At 35.8% G+C, this 26,852-nt stretch overlaps 1 protein-coding gene across 2 annotated transcripts in view; it reads left to right on the top strand.

Annotated features, from left to right (window-relative positions):
• The window catches only part of REL (REL proto-oncogene, NF-kB subunit), a 49,072-nt gene that overhangs the window by 10,423 nt on the left and 11,797 nt on the right, over positions 1 to 26,852 (top strand). Inside the window, exons 2-9 of one of the 2 annotated variants that reach the window (XM_004005929.5) lie at positions 1,452 to 1,594; positions 3,708 to 3,856; positions 8,618 to 8,709; positions 20,105 to 20,245; positions 24,664 to 24,768; positions 24,875 to 25,087; positions 25,662 to 25,730; positions 25,873 to 25,944. In XM_004005929.5, coding sequence (XP_004005978.1) covers positions 1,452 to 1,594; positions 3,708 to 3,856; positions 8,618 to 8,709; positions 20,105 to 20,245; positions 24,664 to 24,768; positions 24,875 to 25,087; positions 25,662 to 25,730; positions 25,873 to 25,944 — 984 coding nt within the window. The remainder of the gene's footprint in view (positions 1 to 1,451; positions 1,595 to 3,707; positions 3,857 to 8,617; positions 8,710 to 20,104; positions 20,246 to 24,663; positions 24,769 to 24,874; positions 25,088 to 25,661; positions 25,731 to 25,872; positions 25,945 to 26,852) is intronic. The other variant, XM_027966801.3, reaches the window with a different exon arrangement.

Genomic DNA, 26,852 nt, shown 5'->3' with positions numbered 1-26,852 from the left:
CCTGACACTTGGTAAGAAACATGTTATCCCTGATCTTCACAACACCCTATGTGATAGGTGTTATTGTTATTATGTCCATTTTATAGAGGAGGAAACTTAAGAGATATTTCCAGTGTCTTCAATGTTAGGAAGTGGCTGAGTTGGACTCAAAAGGCCTCTTCCCCATACTGCACTGATACGACCCACTGTGTTACCCTTTCTGAAGATTTGCTTGCATCCTAACAAGAGGATAAGCCTTTAGTTAAATAAATGGATATCTAACTGTGGGAATTTAGAAATCACTAAACCGATCGAGGCAGGGGTTTTTTTGGGGGTTGTGGTTTTTGATTTGGGGTTTTTTCATGGAAGACATCTTTATACCCCCGAAATAAAGATGCATTGCTAATATCCTACTTGTAAGCACACTGGTGTGCTTTATTTAACTGTCATTTCAATGATTTGGATAATAAGAGGGGATAAAGGTGCATATGTTTTAGACAACTTTATTGGCATATAACTAATGTACACTGTTTATAGAGTATGCAATTTGATAACTTTTGACATATTTATACAATTTTGAGATCAACACAGTCAAGTAATTAACATGTCTATTGTCCTCCAAAGTTCCTCATCCACTCCACATCCCTATGCTTAGGCAACCAGTGATCGGCTTTCTTTCATTATAGATTAGTTTACATATTCTAGAGTTTTATATAAATGGAATCATAACACATAAAATTATGTGCACTTTTGATTTGACTTCTTTCACTGAACATATTTACATATTTATCCACATTGTTGGGTATGTCAGTAGTTCATTCTAAAGGTATATTTTGAATTACATTCATTACAGAAAGTAAATAATTATTTTCCTCTATAGTGTCTTATACTTTAGAGGGATTGATTGAAAATTCTTTTGAACCTAAGTCCCTTCTGGAAGTTGTTTTGATGTACTATGTGTAAGTCCTGAAGAGTCCAATGGAGATATTAGAAAAATTTAACATTTCCTTCTGCATTTTTATTTTCAATGAACAGTCTTAGTACACTTAAGATAAGCCTAATGTAAAATCAAGCAAAATCACTTTTGGAATATAATATTGTACTTCTGAAGACTAGCTTCTTGACACTTCTTGGAGAATTTTGGGGGAAAACCCTTCTGTTTGGTCTCATGTAAGTGGGTATCTCTGAAGTGGTTATCACAGAACTTCATGGTAGCATTAGTTATAGATATTAAACGATAAAGTGCTAGCCAGTAAATATGATTTGAATGACTTGTGTTTACACAGTAAGGGATTGCAGTTTGAATGAGAGAGGAGTGTCTTCAACACCCAGTCTTGGATAATTGCATTTCAACCTTGTTATTTAGTAGAGAGGGAACATTTTTTAGACTACTGTTTTCTAAAAAGCAAAATGGTTAAAATCCATTATTATTTTGATTGTAATTTCACTCTTCCCCCTTTTAAAATTTCCAGGTGGGGTTAACACACGTATAGAGATAATTGAGCAACCCAGGCAAAGGGGAATGCGTTTTAGATACAAATGTGAAGGGCGATCAGCAGGCAGCATTCCAGGGGAGCACAGCACAGACAACAACAGAACATACCCATCCATCCAGGTAATAGAATGCTCCTGTGTGTGTGTATGCCTCTTAGTTGCTTCATACTTTAGCTACAGCAATTATTTAAAGATCCAGCTTCTTCACAGTGATCTCCACCAGCTTTTCTTTTCTTTTTTTTCCCTCTTTTTTCTTTTTAATTAATCCCTAGTGGAGAGCGTGCTTGGGACATTTCTTAAGTACAGTGTGGACTCTTCATTCCAGCAGATAGTTATACTTGTGTGTTACTCTAAGTGATATCCAGTGGTTAGTGTACATTGGCAGCTTTTGGATGATTATCCCTTTCATGGGACAAAAAGCTAATGAGGAAAAAGCTTTCTCTCCTTCCAGAGGCGGGCAGAATTGTTCTGGAGTTTAAAAACATGTATTTGGGAACTGACTTAGAATTCTTCCTGCAGTCAGTTGGCTAATCTAGGGGCTATGGATAAAGAAAACATTTTTGTCTTTTTTTTCCTTATCTTTATTGCTTGTCCCTGATACTCTGGGTTGCCTTGACTGATTTGAAATATTGTCACTTTTTAAATACAGTGTTTTCATGTTAGCATAAAATTTGAAAGTAATTTTGTAATCTAGAATGACTTTGGTAATATACTGTATTTATAAACTATGCTATGTTTATATTTGTATATAAATTTTCTTCCATTTTTAATGATTTTTTATTCTTTAAATGACAGTTTAAAACCTTAATGGCAGAGGGCATTTTGAAAAGCATTATTTAATGTTTTATCAGTAGATTTTAAGCTACTGTTTTATAACTACATTATTTACAAAATTTACTCTATTGGACTTTAAGAAAATGCTAAGTTATATAACAAACCAGTAGCAAAATTACATATTGAATTCCAAATTCCAATCTTTTATCACATTTTTTGTTAGCAATGTAGATTTGAGTTAAATCTAAGTCTTTTTTTTTAATATTAAAATGGGAGAGATGTTACTGAAAAGTAAATAAGAAAATAGTAATCCTTTCCTATAAGAGCAATTTTAAACTCTTCTCCATAATTCAGCTTATTCTATATAGTCTCTTAAATATTTCTATGATCTGTATCCTTGCCATAACAACATGTTCTGAACAGCTTTGCAGCTTGAGTTCTACATTAGCCTACCTTTCACTTTTTTTTTTTTTTTTTTTTTAGCTGCAGTACACTGCTTCCAGGATCTTAGTTCCCCAACCATGGATCAAATCTGTGCCCCTTGCAGTGGAAGCTCAGAATCCTAACCACCAGACTGCCAGGGAATTTCCAACCTTATACTCTTAAATTTTTACTTTCTCTTTTATTCAGAAAGGCAATAAATACTTTCTGATTACTGTTCAAATTAAGTTTAAATTCAGAGTTCAGGATTTTAATGCCCTTTTACCTGTGAAGCCACCCATTTTTACTTAACTGCCTTGCTCCCTTGTATGCTGTTTTTTAAATGTTTCCTGCTTTGTGCTTACAAATTTGCTAGCTTCCAAAGTAAATACTAACTCCTTCCCACAAGCTCCTCCTTCCTCTCCCATGTTTAACTCTTCTCTTCATTCTCAGTGTTCTGTGTGAAAACTTAATTTTGCAAAACTCAGCTTGATTTATTGCCTATTATACAGTGAACATTTGGGATATGCTTACTGATTAACAAATATTTTTGTGAAATGAAATGTCATGTATTAAGTTACTTAAGTGATCATATTTATGTACTATCATTTCCATTGTGGCTTAAATATATACTTGGAAGGGATGTTATGGTATGGCATGGCAATGGTATGGCAATGAATATAGCAGCATGGCATTCAGTGACTCAGCACCTTAGAATTTCCTCATCTACTGTGATACTATTTTAGTATACTTTGACTTGTTTTCAAAGGAAAATAAGCAAAAATCAGATGATATAAACAGTTGAAATTAGGGCACAAAGTGATATACGAAGGAACTGAGAGGTAAATTCTTCCCTACTGGTATCCTCTGGAAAGTTTCATGCATACTGCAGTTACCAGTCAGTTGTAGTTTATCCAGTGCTAACTATATGATGTAAATTGAACTATTTAGTATAAATTCTGGTGCTGATATAAATTTTATAATTCAGTTGTTGGTGAGACATATTTATGGATCACATATTTAATTTCCCCCCTTTTCAGATTTTGAACTATTATGGAAAAGGAAAAGTGAGAATTACATTAGTAACAAAGAATGACCCATATAAACCTCATCCTCATGATTTAGTAGGAAAAGACTGCAGAGATGGCTACTATGAAGCAGAATTTGGGCAAGAACGCAGACCTTTGTTGTAAGTACATAGTCACAGACATTTTTAGGAATAGTATAAGAATAGGATTCTCCTGTTTCCTATCTATGTACCTCTGTTACTTTTTGGCAGAATAAATCAATTCCTCACTGTACTTCTATTTACTGTAGTATATATTTGCATTCTCTTATCATTTACATTAGAACTACCCTTTCATTTTTTATTAGTAGAAGCCCATGATGGTAGTAGGAGTACTTCTTTATTGTAACTAAAAGTAAACATAAACTTATTTTATGCTGCAGTTTTCTTTCTTAGTTTGAACAATTTATGAAAGGATTTCTCTAACGTAAAAATTGTCAGATGTGAAAAAATCACCTGGAAAACTGGGATTTTTATTTGAAAAAGGCAGTATAACATTAACATACAACAATAGCTTTAAAATTTAAAATAGATATATAGTACTTTGTGTGTGAGGCTGCTGGGTTCATTTTCATCCTATTGGTGAAAGTAAATAAATAAAATCTTTCTGGTAGGCACTATAATTTCAGCAAAGCCTGAAATTATATGAATGTCTCTTGAACTAGCAATTCTACTTCTAGGGATTTATCTTGAGGAAATAATCTAATTAAGCATGTTCAGAAACTTAGCTGTAATGATGTTCATTGAAGCTTTGTAATGGCAAAAAGTTAGAAGCAATCCGGATTATAAAACAGAGGGAGATTAGTTAAACTGGTACCTCCATGCAGTGAACTCCTATGTAGCCTTAAAAATAACACTGCAAAAATGTCTTTGTATAGAAAGATGTTCCCAATATTTAGATAAATAAAAGAAGGCTTTACAATGAAGTATGATAAATAATTTAAAAATTTTAAATTTTACATTGGAGTATCATTGATCAACAATGTTGTGTTAGTTTTTCAAAGTAAGTGTGTACATATACATGATAGTTTAAACACTAAGATGTTGATAGCAGCTGTCTCTGGGTAGGAAGAATTGTGGGGTTTTATGTGCTTCTTTTAACTCATATTCATTTTATAATTCTTTTTGTAATGAACATGTATTGCTTGTGAGAAAAAAATGAAACTGATTGCAACAGGAAAAGATTAGTAGCCTCCTTAAATACAAGTAGTAACCATTTAGAAAATATACTTTAGTAACAGCACAAAACATGAACTATCTGGTTGTATAAACTTGGCAAGGAATACTTCCTATTTGTATTATTTCGCCTCCCAATGTTTTACATTGTAGATTATTGACTTATTGAAACATAATTACTCCTTGTTTTCTGAGAACAGACTCTTCTGTTTTACTTCTTATTTCTCTGGCTCTTCTTTGTCAGCCTTCAGTTCAGTTCAGTTCAGTTGCTCAGTCGTATCCAACTCTTTGCGACCCCATGAATCGCAGCACGCCAGGCCTTCCTGTCCATCACCAACTCCTGGAGTTTACCCAAACTCACGTCCAGCGAGTCGGTGATGCCATCCAGCCGTCTCATCCTCTGTCGTCCCCTTCTCCTCCTGCCCCCAATCCCTCCCAGCATCAGGGTCTTTTCCAATGAGTCAGCTCTTTGCATCAGGTGGCCAAAGTATTGGAGTTTCAGCTTCAGCATCAGTCCTTCCAGTGAACACCCAGGACTGATCTTTAGGTATAGGCAGTTAGATTTTTGGACTACCTTATTTATGTCCAGTGATGCCCAATAATGCCTTTACGGCAGCCATGAAATTAAAAGACGCTTACTCCTTGGAAGGAAAGTTATGACCAACCTAGACAGCATGTTAAAAAGCAGAGACATTACTTTGTCAACAAAGGTCCGTCTAGTCAAGGCTGTGGTTTTTCCAGTGGTCATGTATGGATCTGAAAGTTGGACTATAAAGAGGGCTGAGCGCAGAAGACTTGATGCTTTTGAACCGTGGTGTTGGAGAAGACTCTTGAGAGTTCCTTGGACTGCAAGGAGATCCAACCAGTCCATCCTAAGGGAAATCGGTCCTGGGTGTTCATTGGAAGGACTGATGTTAAAGCTGAAACTCCATTATATTGGCCACTTGATGTGAAGAGCTGACTCATTTGAAAAGACCCTGATGTTGGGAAAGATTGAAGGCAGGAGGAGAAGGGGTCAACAGAGGATGAGATGGTTAGATGGCATCACTGACTCAGTGGTGATGAAAACTGTTGGTGATGGACAGGGAGGCCTGGCGTGCTGTGGTTCATGGGGTCACAAAGAGTTGGACACCACTGAGCAACTGAACTGAAGTGAACTGAACCTTGCCCCTCAATCCAAAATCCTGTTAAGGATCATCCATTGTATTTGGGTGTCATGCTTATTTAGTCTCCTTTAACTTAGAATATTTTCTCAACTTGTGTTGGTTTTTCATGACATTAACATTTTTGAAGAATATTATTTGTTTTGAAGAATGTTATTCAACATGGGTTAGTCTGAGTGGTTGCTCATGATTGTGTTCATGTTAACATGAAATATTTTGGATGAGAAATCTACAGAGGTGATGCTGTATTGTTCTCAAAGTAACACTACAGGAGATGGTGATACTAGTTTTTTCCCATTGGTGATATTAATTGGCATTCTACTGTAAAGAAAAACTTAGCCATATTCCCCTGCCTCAGTTGAAAAAATACCAGTATAGACTCATGGATTCTTTTTTTGACAGATAATTTTGTTGATTTATTTTTGTTTGTGCTGGGTCTTCGTTACGCACAGGCTTTCTCTATTTGCAGAGAGCAGGGGCTACTCTCTAGTTGCGATGTGTGGGCATCGCTTGTTGTGGGGCACAGGTTATAGGGTTCACTCGCTTCAGTAGTTGCAGCTCCCTGGGCTCTGGGGCATAGGCTCAGTAGTTGTGGCATACAGGCTTAGTTGCTCCATGGCATGTGAGATCCTCCCAGATCAGAGATCTAACCTGTGTCTCCTGCATTGACAGGCAGATTTTGAGCCACCAGGGAAGTCCAGACTCATGGATTCTTATAGTCAACGCATTATAATTGAATGCTAATCTATTACTAGCATTATTATTCTGATTTTCACATTGACACAGATTTGACCAACACAAGTCCTTTCAGTGGAGAAGGAAATGGCATCCCACTCAAGTATTCTTGCCTAGAGAATTCCATGGACAGAGGAACCTGGCAGGCTATAGTCCATGGGGTTGCAGAAAGTCAAACAGGACTGAGCGACTAACCAGCACACACAAGCCCCTTCAAACTGTTTACACCTGCTCTAGACTCCGAGCTCCATGAGAGGAGGGATTGTATATTCCCATTACTCATCACAGTCCTTGGTACATAGTAGGAACTCCAGAACTTGTTGAATGAATATGAATGAATGAATAATTGACTCAGATAATCTCTGTCATCTTGGTTTCCTTATGTCAAAATTTATGTGTGAGTTGCACTCAAATAGGATTATTCAGATGAAACTATCAAGTAATGTGTAAATATCTTAAAACAAAGAGTCCTTTAAAATCTTTTGTCAAAGAAAAAGTGAGACCCAACATAAGAATCTTTCAAAGAAGTGGAATACTTTTAAGAGAAATATGGTTTTAGGGTTCAAGAAAGGATTACAAGTTCAAGATTTATTGTTTTAATTATTGGAGGCAGAAGAAGGAAGTGCTAAAGATATTTTAGGTGTTAAAAATCACAAGGGTGGTAAATATGAAAAGCATGAACAGTAAGACAACAGAGCATAGAGGGGGCAAACACGGCAAGTGACCTGTTGCCAAGGGCCATGTGAAGTTTGAGCAAATAGTAATGTTATTATAACCAAGTTTTGCTTCTTTATTCACACCCACCCAATTTTAATGATGTCATGGTTTTTCCATGTGGGAACAAGTATGACTAGTGGTGGTAGGGGAGTTCCCCCCACCATCATCTGTACTACACATATGCAAATTGGTAGTATTTGTAGCTGTTGAGAAATTTTCCATAAATGACATTTTGAAACTCTGGTTAAATATTATTTAGTTTTAAATATCTGTCTAATGAAAAAAATACATAGTTTGATGTTTTCTTATGATAAATGATTATTATAACTTCATGTGATAAGGCATAACACATATTCCACTGCTGTTAGTAGTGAAGTCATTTGTAGTCAGAAACCAGATGTCTGTGGAGTGGAGAGGCTGAAGTATAAGAGGACTAGCAGGCACTGCAGCCAACTGGAAAACCCTGTGTGAATGGGTCTGCAGGTACTTAGCTCCAGGCAGGTGTTTCTGTGCCAGTCTATTGTTGCCTTTAAAATATTCAAGAGAAAGCAGGAATGTTTATATGCATTTACCTGAGTTTTAAATGTTGGTAGTCTGCACACATTTTAAAAACATGTAGTCAGCATTTTTATGAGCTCAGCAAAACTATACATGTAGGTGTCAGCCTGTGGGTAACTTTTTATAAGTTTTGTTTTATATTATCAAATGTACAGATTCTATTGATTTGATTATGAATTTTTTGGGGAGGTGAACTTTAGCTTTTTGGTGTTGCTTTCCAATTAATCTTTGTCTACTTTGATATATTTGATGCAGGAATGTTAGTAACATATAACTGTAAAACACTGTATATAAAAGTACTATAGTATATATTACTTTACTCTTTAACAGTTCTCTTAGAAATATAACCCCATTTTTTATCCTCACATCTTTATCATAGGAATTGGAAATGTATTTCATGCTTTTAATATCTCCATCTGACATTATGATGACTCCTCAGTGTTGGATATATGCTTGATTTTTGCAGTATTCTTTAGTAAAATCTCATTTGTGTGTCCCTGTGTTAGCTCTTGAAAGTTTTGTGTTTCCCTTCTAGTTTTCAAAATTTGGGTATTCGATGTGTGAAAAAAAAAGAAGTAAAAGAAGCTATTATTTCAAGAATGAGGGCAGGAATCAATCCTTTCAATGGTGAGTATGTTTGATTTAATTATTTCTATTATTTGGATATTTAGTTATTTGTGTTAAGTGATTTCTATTTCTATCTTTAACCTGTGTTTTAAAAGCTGTCTTAAGTTCTGTGTTCACTTACATACTTGTCTTACACAGTATCTGAGGAATGAAATATGTTTAAAATGCTTCAGTGTTGAAAAAAATTTCTTATGCAGACAAGGCTTTGTGAATTGTTTTCTGTAGTTTTCTGTAATAAAACCTTCTCAAAAATATTCTGATTCTCTTTGATTATGGCTTTCCTTTTGCCATACCAGCAGATAATTTATACTCCCCTTGCTGAATATTGAATAGGCACTGTGGTTATGAGGTATTGGAATGCATTTAACTCAAGGCATATTCAATGGTGAAGTAGTTTAGGAATAGTAGTATAGAAATAGTAGAGGCCATGTAAAATATCTTCATAGTGTATTTATTTAGTGGATTTACTAGAAATTCACTGTGAATGGATTTTATTGGGAATGGCACTGTCTGGTGTAGCACCTGGTAACTGTGCCACAATTGCTACAGTAAAGGTGAGGGCTCCTGACACCCTGCACCACGGTAGTCTCCTTTGTAAAGTCATCTGCAGTCACTTAAATATGCATAATTCAGGTATTGAACAGCTATACAATTTTCAAAGAATAGATTTCTTTGTCATATTTAAAATATGCTTATAGTGTTGGTTTGTGTTTTTCTCAGATGTTTAAAAATAATTTAAGTGATATCATGATAATTTAAGGAATATGCTCATAGATAAGTAGTGTTTTGTGAATTATAAGGTCTATATCTCTTTTCTTTAGATCTTTATTTTTCATACTATTTAGTATAATGCAAAAAGCAAAAGTCCCTTTCTTCCTCTTCAGTATTACTCACTGTAAGAGACTACTGTTAAATTCGATGAAAATTTTTCTAGAATTTCCTTTTTACATGTGTCATGTATTTATACATTCTTAAATATAAATGGAATCATGTTACACTTCCTAATCTACTGTTTCTTTCTTTTCACTCAGGAATATATCTTAAATAACTTTCCATATCAGTACTTATAAATCTATTTTGCTTTTTAACAGTATTCTGTGGCTTAGTTAGGCTTTAATTTGTTGATCTTGTTATCTATTAATAAACATTTAAGTTATTTTCAATTTACTAAAAAGGCTCAATTGAATATATACTTTGAACGCTCGTGTGATGCTTTTTCCTTAAATTGATTATGTTCCACTTCCTTATTTATAAAGTGGAGATAATTATAGCACCTACCTCATAGGTTGTTATAAGAATTAAATGAAGTAAAATATGTGAAGCACTTATCATGTACTAGGAACTATTCTAAGTGACGTGTAAGTACATGCTATTAACACCAAGCCTTGTTCTGGATTGGTAAAAAGAAAAAAATTATTTCAGCAGTGGCCCATCTGCCATTCTGCATTTTCCTTTTTAATACCCTTTCCACTGGAGTTCAGAAGATTTGGGTTTGAATTCCAGCTCTGCCCCTGCTATATACTGTGTGACATAGGAAAGTTAAGTAACCAAAGCTTTGTTTTTCTTTGCTGTAAAGCAGTGCTGTAATGATAAAATAAAATAGTGTACATGAGCTACTTAACATTTACTCCTTGACATACAAATAATACTTAGTAACTGGTAGCTATTATTTATAATCTCCTTGTTTTATACTACATTATGCCTATTTCATACTATGTCTAGACTAGATGGCCTCTTTAATTTAAAAGTTGGCCTTTTACTTTAGCAATGAAGCAGAATTTTAAATAAACATACTTTGACCCAAGCATTTTCTACTTTTGAAATTTATCCTAAGGAAACAATACCTGGTAGAGCTAAGATTTGAAAACAGTTACCTTGGCTTTCAGGTGCATGATTTTATCTCAACTGTGCTTTATAACTCCCTGCCCTCATTAAAATAATCTTAGAACAATGCTTTAGCATAGTACTATGATTAAAAAGTTCCAGTGGTTCCTTAAATAGTCTAAAAGTTAAATGGCCTTAAATTGGAAATTTTCTACATGTAGCTCCAACATATGTTTCCTACCTTCTCTTCCACTGTTAACTCTATTCCAGAAAAACTGTTTTGTTCACTTACCCTGACCAGTTCTCAGTCAACCTTCTCTGTTCTCACCGCCATTGGTCTTGATCACCCTACAGGCAGTTTGTACATTCTACATCCAGAAATATTCTTGTGAAACCAGTATCAATCATTTCAGAATTGTGCTTATTATCCTTCAGTGGCTCCACATCATCTTCACCAGTGACTCTCAATTTGAATGTGCGTAGCACCCTCTTAGTTACTTGCTAAAAATGTAGAATCCAGGCCACATTTTCCCCTAATTTGATAGTCTGGTGTGGGGCCTTGAGTGCTGCATTTTAAAAAAACATCTAGATCCATGTTTCTTAACTACAACTCACATTAAGAAATAGATTTTATTTCTCTACTCAATAGATACACACATAGATTTAAAAAAAAAGCAATATTGTTACTTCATGTAATATACTGTCTAATCTATTCCTTTCCATTTTATTTTATTTTTTAAATAGAAAAAGCTTGTCCAACACAGTAAATTAATTTTATGACCAGTGGCCCTGAACTCTTAGTACACGCAATACGCCCTCCATCTGTTCTGTTCTGTTCCATTTCTTTCTTTTTTTTTTTTTTTTAAGAAGAAGCTTAGTTAACCCACTAAATTAATTTTAGAACTCAGTTCAGTTCAGTTCAGTCGCTCAGTTGTGTCTGACTCTTTGCGACCCCATGAATTGCAGCACATCAGGCCTCCCTGTCCATCACCAACTCGCGGAGTTCACTCAAACTCATGTGCATCGAGTTGGTGATGCCATCCAGCCATCTCATCCTCTGTCGTCCCCTTCTCCTCCTGCCCCCAATCCCTCCCAGCATCAGAGTCTTTTCCAGTGAGTCAACTCTTCGCATGAGGTGGCCAAAGTACTGGAGTTTCAGCTTTAGCATCATTCCTTCCAAAGTAATCCCAGGGCTGATCTCCTTTAGAATGGACTGGTTGGATCTCCTTGCAGTCCAAGGGACTCTCAAGAGTCTTCTCCAACACCACAGTTCAAAAGCATCAATTCTTCTGTGCTCAGCTTTCTTCACAGTTCAACTCTCACATCCATACATGACCGCAAGAAAAACCATGGCCTTGACTAGATGGACCTTTGTTGGCAAAGTAATGTCTCTGCTTTTGAATATGCTATCTAGATTGGTCATAACTTTTCTTCCAAGGAGTAAGCGTCTTTTAATTTCGTGGCTGCAGTCACCATCTGCAGTGATTTTGGAGCCCCCCAAAATAGTCTGACACTGTTTCCACTGTTTCCCCATCTATTTCCCATGACGTGATGGGACCAGATGCCATGATCTTCGTTTTCTGAATGTTGAGCTTTAAGCCAACTTTTTCACTTTCCTCTTTCACTTTCATCAAGAGGCTTTTTAGTTCCTTTTCACTTTCTGCCATAAGGGTGGTGTCATCTGCATCTCTGTGGTTATTGATATTTCTCCCGGCAATCTTGATTCCAGCTTGTGCTTCTTCCGGCCCAGCATTTCTCATGATGTACTCTACTGGGTCTCAAAGTACAATTCAAAAATTTCTGCCCTAGATCATTCTAATGCTGGTAATCGATGGACCATACTTTGAGGAACTCTGATATACTGGCTAGATTGAGTTTCTCAAGCATAGCATTTAAAGCCCTTTATATTCTGATCCTTGTTTTCCATTCCAGCATCATCTCTAGGTATCATCTTTTGCCTCTGTGTTCTTCTGTTTGCAGTTCCTTGCATGAAATGCTTTAATCTGTCTGGTAAATTCTTTCTGCTGATCCCTCAAATTTAAGGGACACTTCTTTCATGCTTTCTGTGACCTTCTTGGAGCGAAGTTATCTGTTTCCCCAAAGTGCTGTTTATATTTCTAACACTGTTTGCTATAAATTTATTTATATGTTTCTCCCTCACAAAATTGTGAGACTCTGAAAGGTAGGAACCGTTCTTCTGTGCATCTCTGGTACCTGGACCAGTGTCAGATACACAGAAGAAACATAATTAAAATATGTTGACAGAATAAATAAATAACTGAATGAACATGCTTTGTTTGTACTTGTCTACTAAAAATACTCAAATTGCTTTCCTTTGCTTTCCTTATCTGAAATGCCTTTTCAGTTCTCTTGAGCCCAAAGTCCTATCCCCTTAATTATACCATTCACTTAGCAATTGATCACAAAAAAGCTTTATGATATCTATTAGGTCATTCAGTTGTCTTCTGAGATGATTTCATGCTTATTGTAGACAGTGTCTCTAATGGAACTTATTTATATTTGACTTTGGCACATAAACAATGTATTTGTGTTACTGTTATATTAGATATTTATCTTTACAGCCAAGTACCTTTAGGCAGTGTGTTTTCTCCCTGTATACAGTAGGTTACTCATCTTAACTACTTATGCATTCATTCCTTTGACAGATTTTTACCTTATTTTATCCTTATAGTCCCAGGTTGTTCTTGGTGCTCAGGATAAGTCAGTGAATAGAACAGACAGAATTTCCTGCCTTTGAATAACTTATATTCTAGGGAGAGAGACTAGGAGTTAACAATTAAACTTAATAAACAGGTATATAATTTATTGGGAAGCCCAGGTGGTACAGTGGTAAAGAATCTGCCTACCAGTGCAGGAGGTGCAAGAGATAATGGGTTCAGTCCCTGTGTAGGGAAGATCCCCTGGAGTAGGAAATGACAACCCACTCCAGTATTCTTGCCCGCAAAGTTTTATGGACAAAGTAGCCTGCTGGGCTACAGGCTTTAGGGTTGTAGAGTCAGACATGATTGAATGGCTGAGCAGCCATACACACATATAATTTATTAGACAGCTAGAAGTACTAAAGGATAAAAACAGCAGTGTAAGGAGCCAGGAATCTGTAGTTAGGGGGATGAGTTATAAATTTAAATAGAATGGTTAGAGTCACCTCATTCTCTATTCTGATGTGGTTTTTGTAATAGAAATAAATATTCTGTGTTTTATTGTTTTCCCTAGACTGTTGAAATAAAACCTAAAATGTGCATTTCTAATATTAAGCAAAACATATAATATCTAATCCCCTTGAAAGAACTCAAAACACTAAAAACTAATGGAAGTAATGTGAACTCAAATGTAGAGTTACCCTTTCTTGGTTGTTTATTCTGTGTTATTTTCAGAATATACCAGTAAATTCTACCACTTGTGTAGGAATTTGCCACACTGAACTGACACTTTTTAAAATAGATGTATCACTTAACACAGGAAGATTCTACTGATAAAGAATTACAAGATTAGTATCTGACTTTGTGTTATATATTTATGATATTTAGAAACAATGGAATTGAAAATGTTTAGCTGAATGGGATCTACCAATTCTGGTCTATAGACAATCTGATTATGACAGTCCATTTCCTAAAGATCAAGTATGTGAAAATACAAAGACTATTAAAAATGGTTTTGCTTTTGTGTGTATCTAGGATGTTTAAGGTGAATTCTTTCTTGCTATTAGTTCTTTAAAATAGTAGCTCTCTCTTGCAGAAAGGGACATACAGTAGTTAAGTAGTATTAAACTTGAGGCTTCATGTAAAATACCAGTTCAAATTATCTAATATGTGCTAAAGTCTAAATTAGATGGAGGAATTTAATTAAGGGCACTGATAGCAAATTTTAACTGTGTTCATTTAGCTGGCACCAAAAAAAAAAAAAAAAAAAAAGACAGACTTCATGGGGGACTCTTACTGCAAAAGCAGGGAAAAAAATTTTAGCTATCACTTTCTGGCTATGTAATGACATATAAGGAATTCTAATATTCAGTGATTAAAAGCGATAAGATTTTACAATAAAGAATTCATAATTCTCTTGCTTTTATTAGTTACTTTATACTGTTTTTCATGTACAGAGGACACTGAGTTGTTGCTGCTGCTGGTGCTGCTGCTGCTAAGTCGCTTCAGTCGTGTCTGACTCTGTGCGACCCCATAGACAGCATCCCACCATGCTCCCCTGTCCCTGGGATTCTCCAGGCAAGAACACTAGAGTCGGTTGCCATTTCCCTCTCCAGTGCATGAAAGTGAAAAGTAAAAGTGAAGTTGCTCAGTCGTGTCCGACTCTGCTACCCCATGGACTGTAGCCCACCAGGCTCCTCCATCCATGGGATTTTCTAGGCAAGAGTACTGGAGTGGGGTGCCATTGAGTTGTTAGGGGAGCACAAAGACTATTTTACAGTTAAGTTTGGGAGGATAATTTTATATTGGTAGTCTGAAAGGGAATGCAGTTTAAAAAGACAGATAGTCTCTAATAGATTCTCCTCTCTAAAGTGTGGTTAAATACAAGAAAATAAGAGCCTTTCCTCACAACTTAAATCTTAAAAAGCAAGAAGGAAGAAAAAGCGTTTGTGTACTTTGTTATCCTTTCTTCATTGCAATCATTTTAGAAAGCCTTCTTTATTACCCTGTGCAGAACTTGGGACACTTCTTATATGCCTTCAGTATAAAGGCATATGCCTTGAACATACTCCCATTATAACACTTTTCATGTTATTACATTATATAGTTTTAGCTTATATACCTGTTTCTCATCCAGACACTAATCTTATTAAGGGCAGGCACTGTCTTTTCATATCTCTATTTGGCATTTGTTTTAGTGTGTAGCACATAATAAAAACCCAGTAAATATGTTGAAAGAATAAGTAATGAATGGTAGATTGCTGTGACCATTTACCTTTTGCCTGGCACACAAGCACTTAAATGTTAGCTTTTACTGTATTATATCTATATATTTTAAGTAACAGAAATTAAATGAATTATCACTAAGCTTTGTTTTTCTTCCTTAAATGAGACATAGCTCTTAAAATTGTTAATCTGTGTACTGTATATTTTTGCCCCATTAGTCACTTTTTAAATTTTAGTAATATTTAGCAATAATTAGGATATTGGAAAAGTCACATCTCTTTTGCTAGTAGGTGTTATAATTGATTTAAAAATTTTAATCCCTACTTTCAGAAGAAATCATGATCATATCTTTTTGATAAAAATAAAATTCTTACTGCATATACACTGCTCCTAAGACTGAGTGACATTTATTTATAAGGTGGCTTAAGGAGAATAATTGTTACCTTGTATTTATCCTTTTGATAAGGTATAAAGAGAAATTTTAAACTACTTTAAGAGAAATTTAAGAGAATTTGATTAGTCTCATGCTTACCTTTGTTAGATTTGCAACTATCATTTTTCACATTGCAGAATTTTTTAAACAAGGCCTTTTGTATTATGCTATGTTTGTATTAAAAAGCCTACAGTAAACATTATCTAAGTGGAGGAAATGGAAGCATTCACTCTGAAGTTAGGAATGAGGAAAGGATGTGCACTCTTGCTGCTTCTATTCGCACTGTAGTGGAGATTGTAACCAGTGCACAGAGATCTAGTCAAAACTGAGGAGATAAAACCAGCTATTGGAAGCTATTATTTACAGTGAGAATGCAAAAGGATATAGAAATTATTAATATCTTTATTAATAAAAGGGTAAATGCATATAAAATTAACATACAAAAGTCAGTTGCATTTCCATAGGACAGCAGCAAATAATTAAAGGAAATATTGTCAGAAAATATAAAATACCTAGCAACAGATCTAAGAAATCATGATCAAGATTTCTTTAGAGAAAATTTCAAAATTTTATTATGAGATAATTGTTGTTTTGTTGTTTAGCGTCTAAGTATGTCCTATTCTTTTTGTGACCTGGTGGACAATAGCCTGCCAGGCTCTTCTGTCCATGGGATTTCCCAGGCAAAGATACTGAAGTGGGTTGCCATTTCCTTCTCCGGAGGATCTTCCCACCCTAGGGATCAAACCCACATCTCCTGCAATGGCAGGTGGATTCCTTACCACTGAGTCACTAGGGAAGCCCATTATGAGAACACCTAGATAGATGGAGAGGTATATCATGTTCTCTATTATCAATAATATAAGATAGCATTTTTTACCAAATTGATATATAGGGTCAGTGAAATTCCAAACTCCCAACAAGAATTTTCAGTAAATATGATAATATGATTCTGAACAGGAAAAGGAAGATAATTTATAGAAGAGGAACAGCAATGAGAAACTGACCTTATCAGCTATTAGGACTTATTATGAAGAAATAGTTATGATATATTAGGGTTTGTTATGAAGAAGTACTAATTAAGTAGTATTGTGGTAACAATAGACTAAATGACCAGTAGAGTAAAACTGAGAGCCCAGAAACAGACTTATGAAAATATGAAACTTTAGCAAACAACAGTGGTAGCATGTCAGATTAAGAGAAAGGGAGGAAGTATTGATAGCTGATAAATGAAGCTGAGGAAAGTTGGATTCCTTGCCTCTCGCCATGTATAAAAATCAGCTTTCAAATGCCTTAGATTTCAGTGTAGATGAATACCTTAAAAATTCTTGGTATAAAAGAAAAAAATTATATATATTTATATATATAAACCTCAGTATAAAATGTTGTAGATTTTAGTCCTTGGTTTCTATAAAAAGATAAGACATGAAGTTTTATAAACAGTTGATAAATTTGATGACGTTTTAAATTTCAGTTTATTGTGTTTTTCAGTTCTATTAAATTTTCCTTGGTTCCTTTTCTAATAGTTTCAAGTACTCTGCTGAACTCTCAGTATTATCTTTAACTCCTTAAATATATTGAATATAGTTATTTTAAGTCATGTGTCTGAAAACTTAATTATGTGGAATGTTTGTGGTCTGTTTCTATATGTTTCTTTCCTTGTCTTAAAAAGAAATTTACTTTGTCGCTTACGCCAGGGCTTCCCTGGTGGCTCAGAGGTAAAGAATCCACCTGCAGGAGATGCAGGAGACCCAGGTTCAGTCCCTGAGTTGGGAAGATCCCCTGGAGAAGGGAATGGCTACCCACGCCAGCATTATTGCTTGGAGAATCCCATGGACAGAGGAGCCTGGTGGGCTACAGTCCATGGGATCAAAAAGAGTCAGACATGACTGAGCAACTAACACTTTCACTTTCACTTCTTCTTATGCCTGCTTATTTAAAATAGAGTATAGTATTCTGGCCTGGAGAATTCCATGGGCTGTATAGTCCATGGGGTCACAAAAAATCAGACACAACTAAGCAACTTTCACTTTCACCAGTCACCTTATACACAAAGTTTTGATGTCTCGGATATAATCTCCCTTCAGAAGGCTTTCTTGTGGTAAGTGGCTAGTCACACTAGAAGTCTGAGATCATCTGAAATTAGTGAATGATTTAGGTTATTTGAAGCTGGGCTTTTATCCCTGTGAGGTCTGGTATCTTTCCATCCAGTCCACCCTTACTCTGGGTTTAACTTCTCAAGAGCCCCAGCTAAAGCACTGGGCATTTATCATATTTTCTATCTTTGGCAGACCCTGCATTCCTTTATTTTTCATCTATAGTCTTTTGAAAGCTCATCTCAATTTCTCATCCTCTTAGCTGCCTCTAAATTGGTAAGATATATCTGGAAAACAGGAAGCCTCTTATCCTGAACTTACCTCTCTGGGTTTCTTTGATCCTGACTTATAATAAATATATCTTTATTCCCATTCCTGGTTTATTAACCAATTTATTTTTCCTCCATGTACTATTTTAAAAGATTTTAAAGTTTTCTTGAGGTCTTATTTATATACAGTGGGATCCACTCAGATGTATGTAACACCACCGTAGTCAAGATGAGAAATATGTCTACTACCTCCACTATTACTACAAAATTTGTCTACATCCCAGTCAATTCCCTCTCCCCTCTCTGGCTCCAGTCAGCTATTTGCTTTCTTTTGTCATCAATTAATCTTTCCTAGAATTTTCATGCAAATGAAAGCATGTGATAGATATTTTATATCTGGTTCCTTTTGCTCATGTAACATTTTTGAGATACATACATGTTTGTGTTTATATTCATAGTTCTTTTTTATTACATAGCTGTCACAGTTAGTTTATCCATTCACATAGGTTTGTTTTTACACTTGTCAGAGCACTTTTCTAATTTATTTTTGTGTGTATTGATTACTCCTCTTAGGAATTGAGAAATATTGCCTTAAACTATAAATTTATAATGTTAAAAAATTATTTTGATGATGTGGATCTCTCATTGCCTACCTAATTGTGCCGGCAGAGATTGCTGTGATACAGGTGTTTGTATTATAACATTTGACCTTTTAGTTGTACAGATATGTTTTTGTAGGCTCTTTGGAATTGTAGGCTTAAGAATGCTGACAGTGGAAAAATTTTTAATATCATGAAAGCTACTGAGTATAGTTTACATAAAAACAGTCAAAAATGTATTATCATTTTTATTATTGCTAACTGTGAGAATAAAGAATTTGGGTTTTAACCATTTTCAAATTTCATATTTCAAGTTTCAATGCTTTTTGAAAAATAAAATTGTCATATAATTTAATATATGTATTTCATGCTTTTTATAAACATGGCTGTTAGTTATAGTTGATTGCTACACGTTATAGTATTCTTTGAAAAGGCAGTTATATTTTCCTTTGGAACTAGATTTATTTTAAATAGCAGTTTAACAGACTGTCATTATAAATTATGTTACAAAGCATGTTAAAAAAAATTTTTTTCAGAACTGTAAAATTTTCCTGCTGTGGGTTTTTCGTTTATTTTTGTTTGTTTTTCTTTTGAGGAAAGTTAAGTTTGCACATAAAATTTCTTAAGGAAATTAGCTGACTTAACTCATCTAGTATCCTCTTGTATTTGACCCCTAAATATTGATCTATGTTTCCTGTGTATGTCATTTTTATGCAACACATATGTAAAATTTTGTAATAGGGTTCAGTGTTTTTAAGAGCATAGGCTCTGGATTCAGTGGCCTGAGTTTTGAATTCTTCTCTGCCACTTCTTAGCTGTGAAACATTAGATATGTAATTTCATTTCTTTAAAATCAGTTCCTCATCTGTAAAATGGAGTAATTCTTATGCAGATTTTGGAGATAATTTGCAGAGTCCTTAATGCATGACTGAACTAAATACGTATTTGTTAAATTAGTGAATGAATGCCTAGTCTCTGTTGTATAAAACCTACAACCATTTTTTGTAAAAATTTGATTTATGCAACTTTGGGGTTCTGCTTTAAATACCAGATGACTGGGATAGTTACTCCCTGACCATGGCCATTACTTATGAATTATGATGGATAGTGAAATATATGATGAAAAGCATGAAAGGCTGGCTTGAGATTGTGTACCATTGTATTTTTGTTAGTACAGATTTAGATGCTACTAAAGGTTATTGGCTGTATTGGGCAGGGAGGAGGACTTAACAGGGCTTTAGTTCTATGTGACTATTCTATATTCTTATTTTTTAAAAAATGTACTATTTAGTCCCTGCACAACAGCTGCTTGATATTGAAGATTGTGACCTCAACGTGGTGAGATTATGTTTTCAAGTTTTCCTCCCTGATGAACATGGTAATTTGACAACTGCTCTACCTCCTGTTGTCTCCAACCCAATTTATGACAACCGTAAGTAATTTGTTTTTCTTGTATTTGTAGCCTTGCCTTTTTATTTTATTATTTATTTGGCCACGCTGGGTGTTTGTTGCTGCACAGGCTTTTCTCTAGTTGGAGAGAGTGGGGGCTACTTCTTTGAGGTGCGCAGGCTTCTCATTGTGGTGTCTTCTCTTGTTGTGGAGCACAGGCTGTAGGGCACTGGCTCAGTAGTTGTGGTGCACAGGCTTAGTTGCCCTGCATCATGTGGAATCTTCCCAGCCTAGGATCGGACCCATGTCCCCTGAATTGGCAGGAGGATTCCTAACTATTGGACCACCAGGGAAGTCCCAATGTTAGCTTTTTAAAAAATTTTAAAGTATCTTGGCAATTTAAAAAAATGAGTATGCTCATTATGGGAAAGTTCAAACATTATGGAGTAGATGTTATCTAGCTGGAGTAGACAACAAGCAGCGTAAACCTCCTATAATCTCATTCTCCAAAGATATTTCATCAGTTTCTTCTTACTATATATACAACAAATACCTCATCTCATCATCATCATTCACACCATCTATTTTTTGGCAACTTTTTGAAAATCATCACTGTTTTTTTTTTTTTTTTTCCTGTTAGAAACATATCTTGAACCTCTTTCCCTTTCAGGTACCTTATTCTTTTCAGTAGCTGCATATGATATAACTGTATCACACTTTTATAAATCACTAGCTTGTTACAAGGTATTTGGCTTGTTTCCCTCTCAAGTTTTTTCTTTTTTCTTTAACAAATTGTACTGCATTAAATATATCCTATATGTGCCTATCTTGTGCAGATGTCCCTAGCATAAATTTGTTGAAGCAGAAATGTTGGCGAATGGTAGATTAAAGGATCTGGATATTTATAGTTTTAAAGATTATGAAATTGCCCTCAAATATTTCTGTGTATGTATACTCTTACATATGTGCCCACCAGTGGTGTATGAGTATACCAGTTCTACATGCGAAAAGATAGTGGAACGTAGAGTTATAAAGGTAAGGTAAATCGGACTTTCCTCATCGTGGAGAGCTTTGAATGCCAGGGAATTATTGGAATAATGTTGACGAGATAATAGGAAGTATGAAAACTGCATTGCCATAGGGTTATGGTCATGATTTTAAAAGTTCAATCTGATGAGAGTGTATGGGATGGATAGGAAAAATCCCAGTTTACAAGCAGGGAGACTTAATTAGAAGATGTGTTAATGTCTACAATTGAAATCATAAGGCTCTAAATAAACCAAGGCAACGCCATTAAGAAAGGAAAGGGATAGATGTGGAAGATTAAGGTATTGAGTGTCCTTTACTTGTTTATACACTAAAGCTTTTATTGCTATCTATCCTGTAAATTATTTTCCTAAAATTTTCCATCAAAAAGGAATAAAACATTCAGTCGCTCAGTTGTGTCTGACTCTTTGCGACCCCATGGACTGCAGCACGCCAGGCCATCCTGTCCATCAGCAGCTCTCAGAGTTTACTCAAAGTCATGTCCATTGAGTCGATGATGCCACCAACCAGCTCATCCTCTGTCGTCCCCTTCTCCGCCCACTTTGAATCTTTCTAGCATCAGGGTCTTTTCCAAGGAGTCAGCTTTTCGCATCAGGTGGCCAAAGTATTGGAGTTTCAGCTTCAACATCAGTCCTTCCAATGAATATTCAGGACTGATTTCCTTTAGAATGGACTGGTTAGCTCTCCTTGCAGTCCAAGGGACTCTCAAGAGTCTTCTCCAACACCACAGTTCAAAAGCATCAATTCTTTGGTGCTCAGCTTTCTTTATAGTCCAACTCTCATATCTATATATGACTACTGGGAAAACCATAGTGGTTTTGAGCATTACTTTGCTAGTGTGTGAGATGAGTGCAATTGTGCGGTAGTTTGAGCATTCTTTGGCATTGTCTTTCTTTGGGATTGGAATGAAAACTGGCCTCTTCCAGTCCTGTGGCCACTGCTGAGTTTTTCAAATTTGCTGGCATATTGAGTGAAGTACTTTCACAGCATCATCTTTTAGGATTTGAAATAGCTCAACTGGAATTCCATCACCTCCACTAGCTTTGTTCATAGTGATGCTTCCTAAGGCCTACTTGACTTCACATTCCAGGATGTCTGGCTCTAGGTGAGTGATCACACCATTGTGGTTATCTGGGTCGTGAAGATCTTTTTTGTATAGTTCTGTGTATTCCTGCCTAGGTGAGTGATCACACCATTGTGATTATCTGGGTCGTGAAGATCTTTTTTGTATAGTTCTGTGTATTCCTGCCACCTCTTCTTAATATCTTCTGCTTCTGTTAGGTCCATACCATTCCTGTCCTTTATTGAGCCCATCTTTTCATGAAATGTTCCCTTGGTATCTCTAATTTTCTTGAAGAGATCTCTAGTCTTTCCCATTCTGTTGTTTTCCTCTATTTCTTTGCATTGATCGCCGAGGAAGGCTTTCTTATCTCTCCTTGCTATTCCTTGGAACTCTGCATTCAAATGGGTATATCTTTTCTTTTCTCCTTTGCCTTTCGCTTCTCTTCTTTTCACAGTTATTTGTAAGGCCTCCTCAGACAAATATTTTTGCCTTTTTGCATTTCTGTTTCTTAGGGATGGTCTTGATCCCTGCCTCCTGTACAATGTCACACACCTCCATCTATAGTTCTTCAGACACTCTAACAGATCTAATCCTTTGAATCTATTTATCACTTCCACTGTATAATCGTGAGGGTTTGATTTAGGTCATATCTGAATGGTCTAGTAGTCTTCCTTATTTTCTTCATTTTAAGTCTGAATTTGGCAGTAAGGAGTTCATGATCTGAGCCACAGTCAGCTCCCGGTCTCATTTTTGCTAACTGTATAGAGCTTCTCCATCTTTGGCTGCAAAGAGTATAATCAGTCTGATTTTGGTGTTGATCATCTGGTGATGTCCATGTGTAGAGTCTTTTCTTGTGCTGTTGGAAGAGGGTGTTTGCTATGACCAGTGCGTTCTGTTGGCAAAACTCTATTAGCCTTTGCCCTGCTTCATTCTGTTCCAAGGCCAAATTTGCCTGTTACTCCAGGTGTTTCTTGACTTCCTACTTTTGCATTCCAGTCCCCTATAATGAAAAGGACTTCTTTTTTGTGTGTTAGTTCTAGAAGGTCTTGTAGGTCTTCATAGAACCATGCAGCTTCAGCTTCTCCAGCATTACTGGTTGGGACATAGACTTGGATTACTGCGATATTGATATTGCCTTGGAAACAAACAGATCATTCTGTCATTTTTGAGACTGCATCCAAGTACTGCATTTCAGACTCTTTTGTTGACTGTGATGGCTCCTCTATTTTTTCTTGCCCACAGTAGTAGATATAATGGTCATCTGAGTTAAATTCACCCATTCTAGTCCATTTAAGTTTGCTGATCCCTAAAATGTTGATGTTCACTCTTGGCATCTCCTGTTTGACAACTTCCAATTTGCCTTGATTCACGGACCTAACATTCCAGGTTCCTATGCATTATTGCTCTTTACAGCATCGGACTTTACTTCCATCACTGGTCACATCCACAGCTGGGTGTTGTTTTTGCTGTGACTCCGTCTCTTCATTCTTTCTGGAGTTATTTCTCTACTGATCTCCAGTAGCATTTTGGGCTCCTGCCCACCTGGAGAGTTCATCTTTCAGTGTCCTATCTTTTGCCTTTTCATATTGTTCATGGGGTTCTCAAGGCAAGAATACTGAAGTGGTTTGCTATTCCCTTCTCCAGTGGACCATGTTTTGTCAGAACTCTCCACCATGACCCATCCATCTTGGGTGGCCCTATACGGTGTGTCTTTTGTTTTATTGAGTTAGACAAGGCTGTGGGTGCAGCATACCTGGGTATGGCATAAACCCTCTTGGAGGAGCTCACCATTAACCCCACCATGGAGCCGCCAGAACTTACACAGGACTGGGGAAACAATCTTGAGGGCACAAACAGAAACTTGCGCACACCAGGACCCAGGAGAAAGGAACAGTAACCCCACAAGAGACTGACCCAGACTTGCCCCTGAGTGTCCAGAAGTCTCTGGCGAAGCTGTGGGTTGGCGGTGGCATGCTGCAGGGTTGGGGGCACTGGGTGTAGCAATGCGTTCATCAGACCTTTTGAAGGAGGTCGCCATTATCTTCATTGCCTCCACCATAGTTTGGCCCCAAGTGAATAACAGAGAGGGAACACAGCCCCACCCATCAACAGAAAATTGGATTGGAGATTTACTGAGCATGGCCCCACCCATCAGAACAGACCCAGTTTCTCCCTCAGTCAGTCTCTCCCATCAGGAAGCTTCCATAAGCCTCTTATCCTTCTCCATCAGAGGGCAGACAGACTGAAAACCACAATCACAGAAAACTAACCAGTCTGATCAAATGGACCACAACCTTGTCTAACTCAATTACTAAGGTAGCAACCCATTAAAAAAAATCCTTTGTATTTAGGTGCTCCTAATACTGCAGAATTAAGGATTTGTCGTGTAAATAAGAACTGTGGAAGTGTCAAAGGAGGAGATGAAATATTTCTACTCTGTGACAAAGTTCAGAAAGGTATTTTTTGGGTTTTGTTTGTTTGTTTCATTGAATTCAGAATATATTTTAAAGTGATTGGTACATTTTACTTTGTGTTTGAATTATTTGTTTTTGTAATCACTAGACGACATAGAAGTTCGGTTTGTGTTGAATGAGTGGGAAGCAAAAGGTGTCTTTTCACAAGCTGACGTACACCGTCAAGTAGCCATTGTTTTCAAGACTCCGCCATACTGCAAAGCTATAACAGAACCCGTAACAGTGAAGATGCAGCTGCGGCGACCTTCCGATCAGGAAGTTAGTGAATCTATGGACTTTAGATACCTGCCAGATGAAAAGGGTATGACCTTTTGTGTTAATGGTTTATGTGTTTCTTAGTCCTGCTAAGAACATTGTTTTGTAAGATATATTAGAATATAGTCATGTTATGTATTCACAATTTTCTTTTCCTTAAAGTTTTTTATTGATTTTTGATTCATCTTTGTGCTCTTTGAATCTCTTTCTTAGGAAAGGTATCTGGGATAATTTCAACATATCTAACCTGTTTATCAGAAGTTGTTTTATATTTGAGATTCTGTTTTGGTCCTTATTGTACCTTCTTGATAGATGGCAAACTTGCCACTCAGAAAGTGGTCTCCATCTTGGTCCTAATCTGCCCTTAGCCCATTAATTGACCATTGGTTAACCTGTAGATGTTATAATAAAACAAGATGAATATTATAAACTATTTTTTACTAAGAGAAAAATGCCCTTTATTACTGATTTGGGACATACTTTGTGACACATAGAAATCCATGTTATGTACATTTATTTAAAGCATTTTCTATGTAGGAATAAAACATCTATATATGTGTTAAAGGAGAGGAAGCATACTCATTGATATTCACACATTTTCCCGATTTCTTTCTAACCAGACACGTATGGAAATAAAGCAAAGAAACAAAAAACAACTCTGCTTTTCCAGAAACTGTGGCAGGATTGTGGTAAGAATATTTTGGTTTGATTGGTATTTAAGTAAATTTGGTTTGGGGTTTTTCTTTTTTTTCTTTATTCAGTTTTTCAAATTTTAACTGGTATACTGTTGTTTTTCAAATTATATTTAATAATGGAAAAAATTTATCACAGGAGTTAATTTTCCTGAAAGACCTAGACCTAGTCCCCTAGGACCTACTGGAGAAGGAAGATTCATCAAAAAAGGTATTTTATGCCCGATACCGTATTCCTTGTGATCAGAGAGACCAGTGTTTTGCACAATATACTAGAATTCTATTCTTAGTAATGAAAACTGAGTCTTTGATTTATTCCATTCCTACATATTTTTTTCATGCTATGAATATTTAATGAATTGATCTCAGCTTCTGAAAGTCCTGTTAGCAACTGTGATTATGTTTGGGGATTTATTGTTTGAGAAATTACATTTCATTCCTATGATGGTAATTGTACTAATTACAGCGTGTCATGAAAGAAGTGGTTTAGACCTGGTCAATTACCTATATTTATTTATAAAGTTTTACTAGAACACAGCTCATTTGATTGCATGTTGTTTATGGTTCTTTTCTTGTACTATTATAGCTGCAGAGTTAAGAAGTTCCAATAGAGGCTGCATGATGCATGAAACCTAAAATATTTACTATCTGGCTTTTTATGGAAAAAAAGTTGCCAATTTCTGCTTTAGATCATTATCCAGGGTTAATTAGAAGTCTTTTTTTTTCTTTTTATGTTCTTAAATCAATGCTTTTTCTTGGTTTAATATGTACAGCAGTCATATAATATGTAATTAAATATACTACTGCATTTTTTTCTGAAAATTTTATAGAACATTAGTGTGAGTTATATCATAATATGGCTTAGAAATTTATGTAGATTTCTCAATCATCCTTAATGTTTCCTCCATCCCTCCATTTTCTCCTGGAAGAAGAGAATATGAAATGATTTTGAATATTTAGAGGCCCATTAAGTGAAATTCTGACATTTATCTTTCACATTTCAAAAATACCTTTATAAGGCCTCAGAAGCTAGATTTCCACATTTAACTGAAATGAAATTTTCTATGCCAAAATAACTTACCAAATTATTTTATAGGCATTTGTAAAACAGTATTATGG

This window comes from Ovis aries, chromosome 3 (assembly GCF_016772045.2).
Source record: "Ovis aries strain OAR_USU_Benz2616 breed Rambouillet chromosome 3, ARS-UI_Ramb_v3.0, whole genome shotgun sequence".
NCBI lineage: Eukaryota > Metazoa > Chordata > Mammalia > Artiodactyla > Bovidae > Ovis > Ovis aries.
Note: the sequence above shows the minus strand (reverse complement) of the source record. Positions and strands in the feature narration are given on the sequence as shown.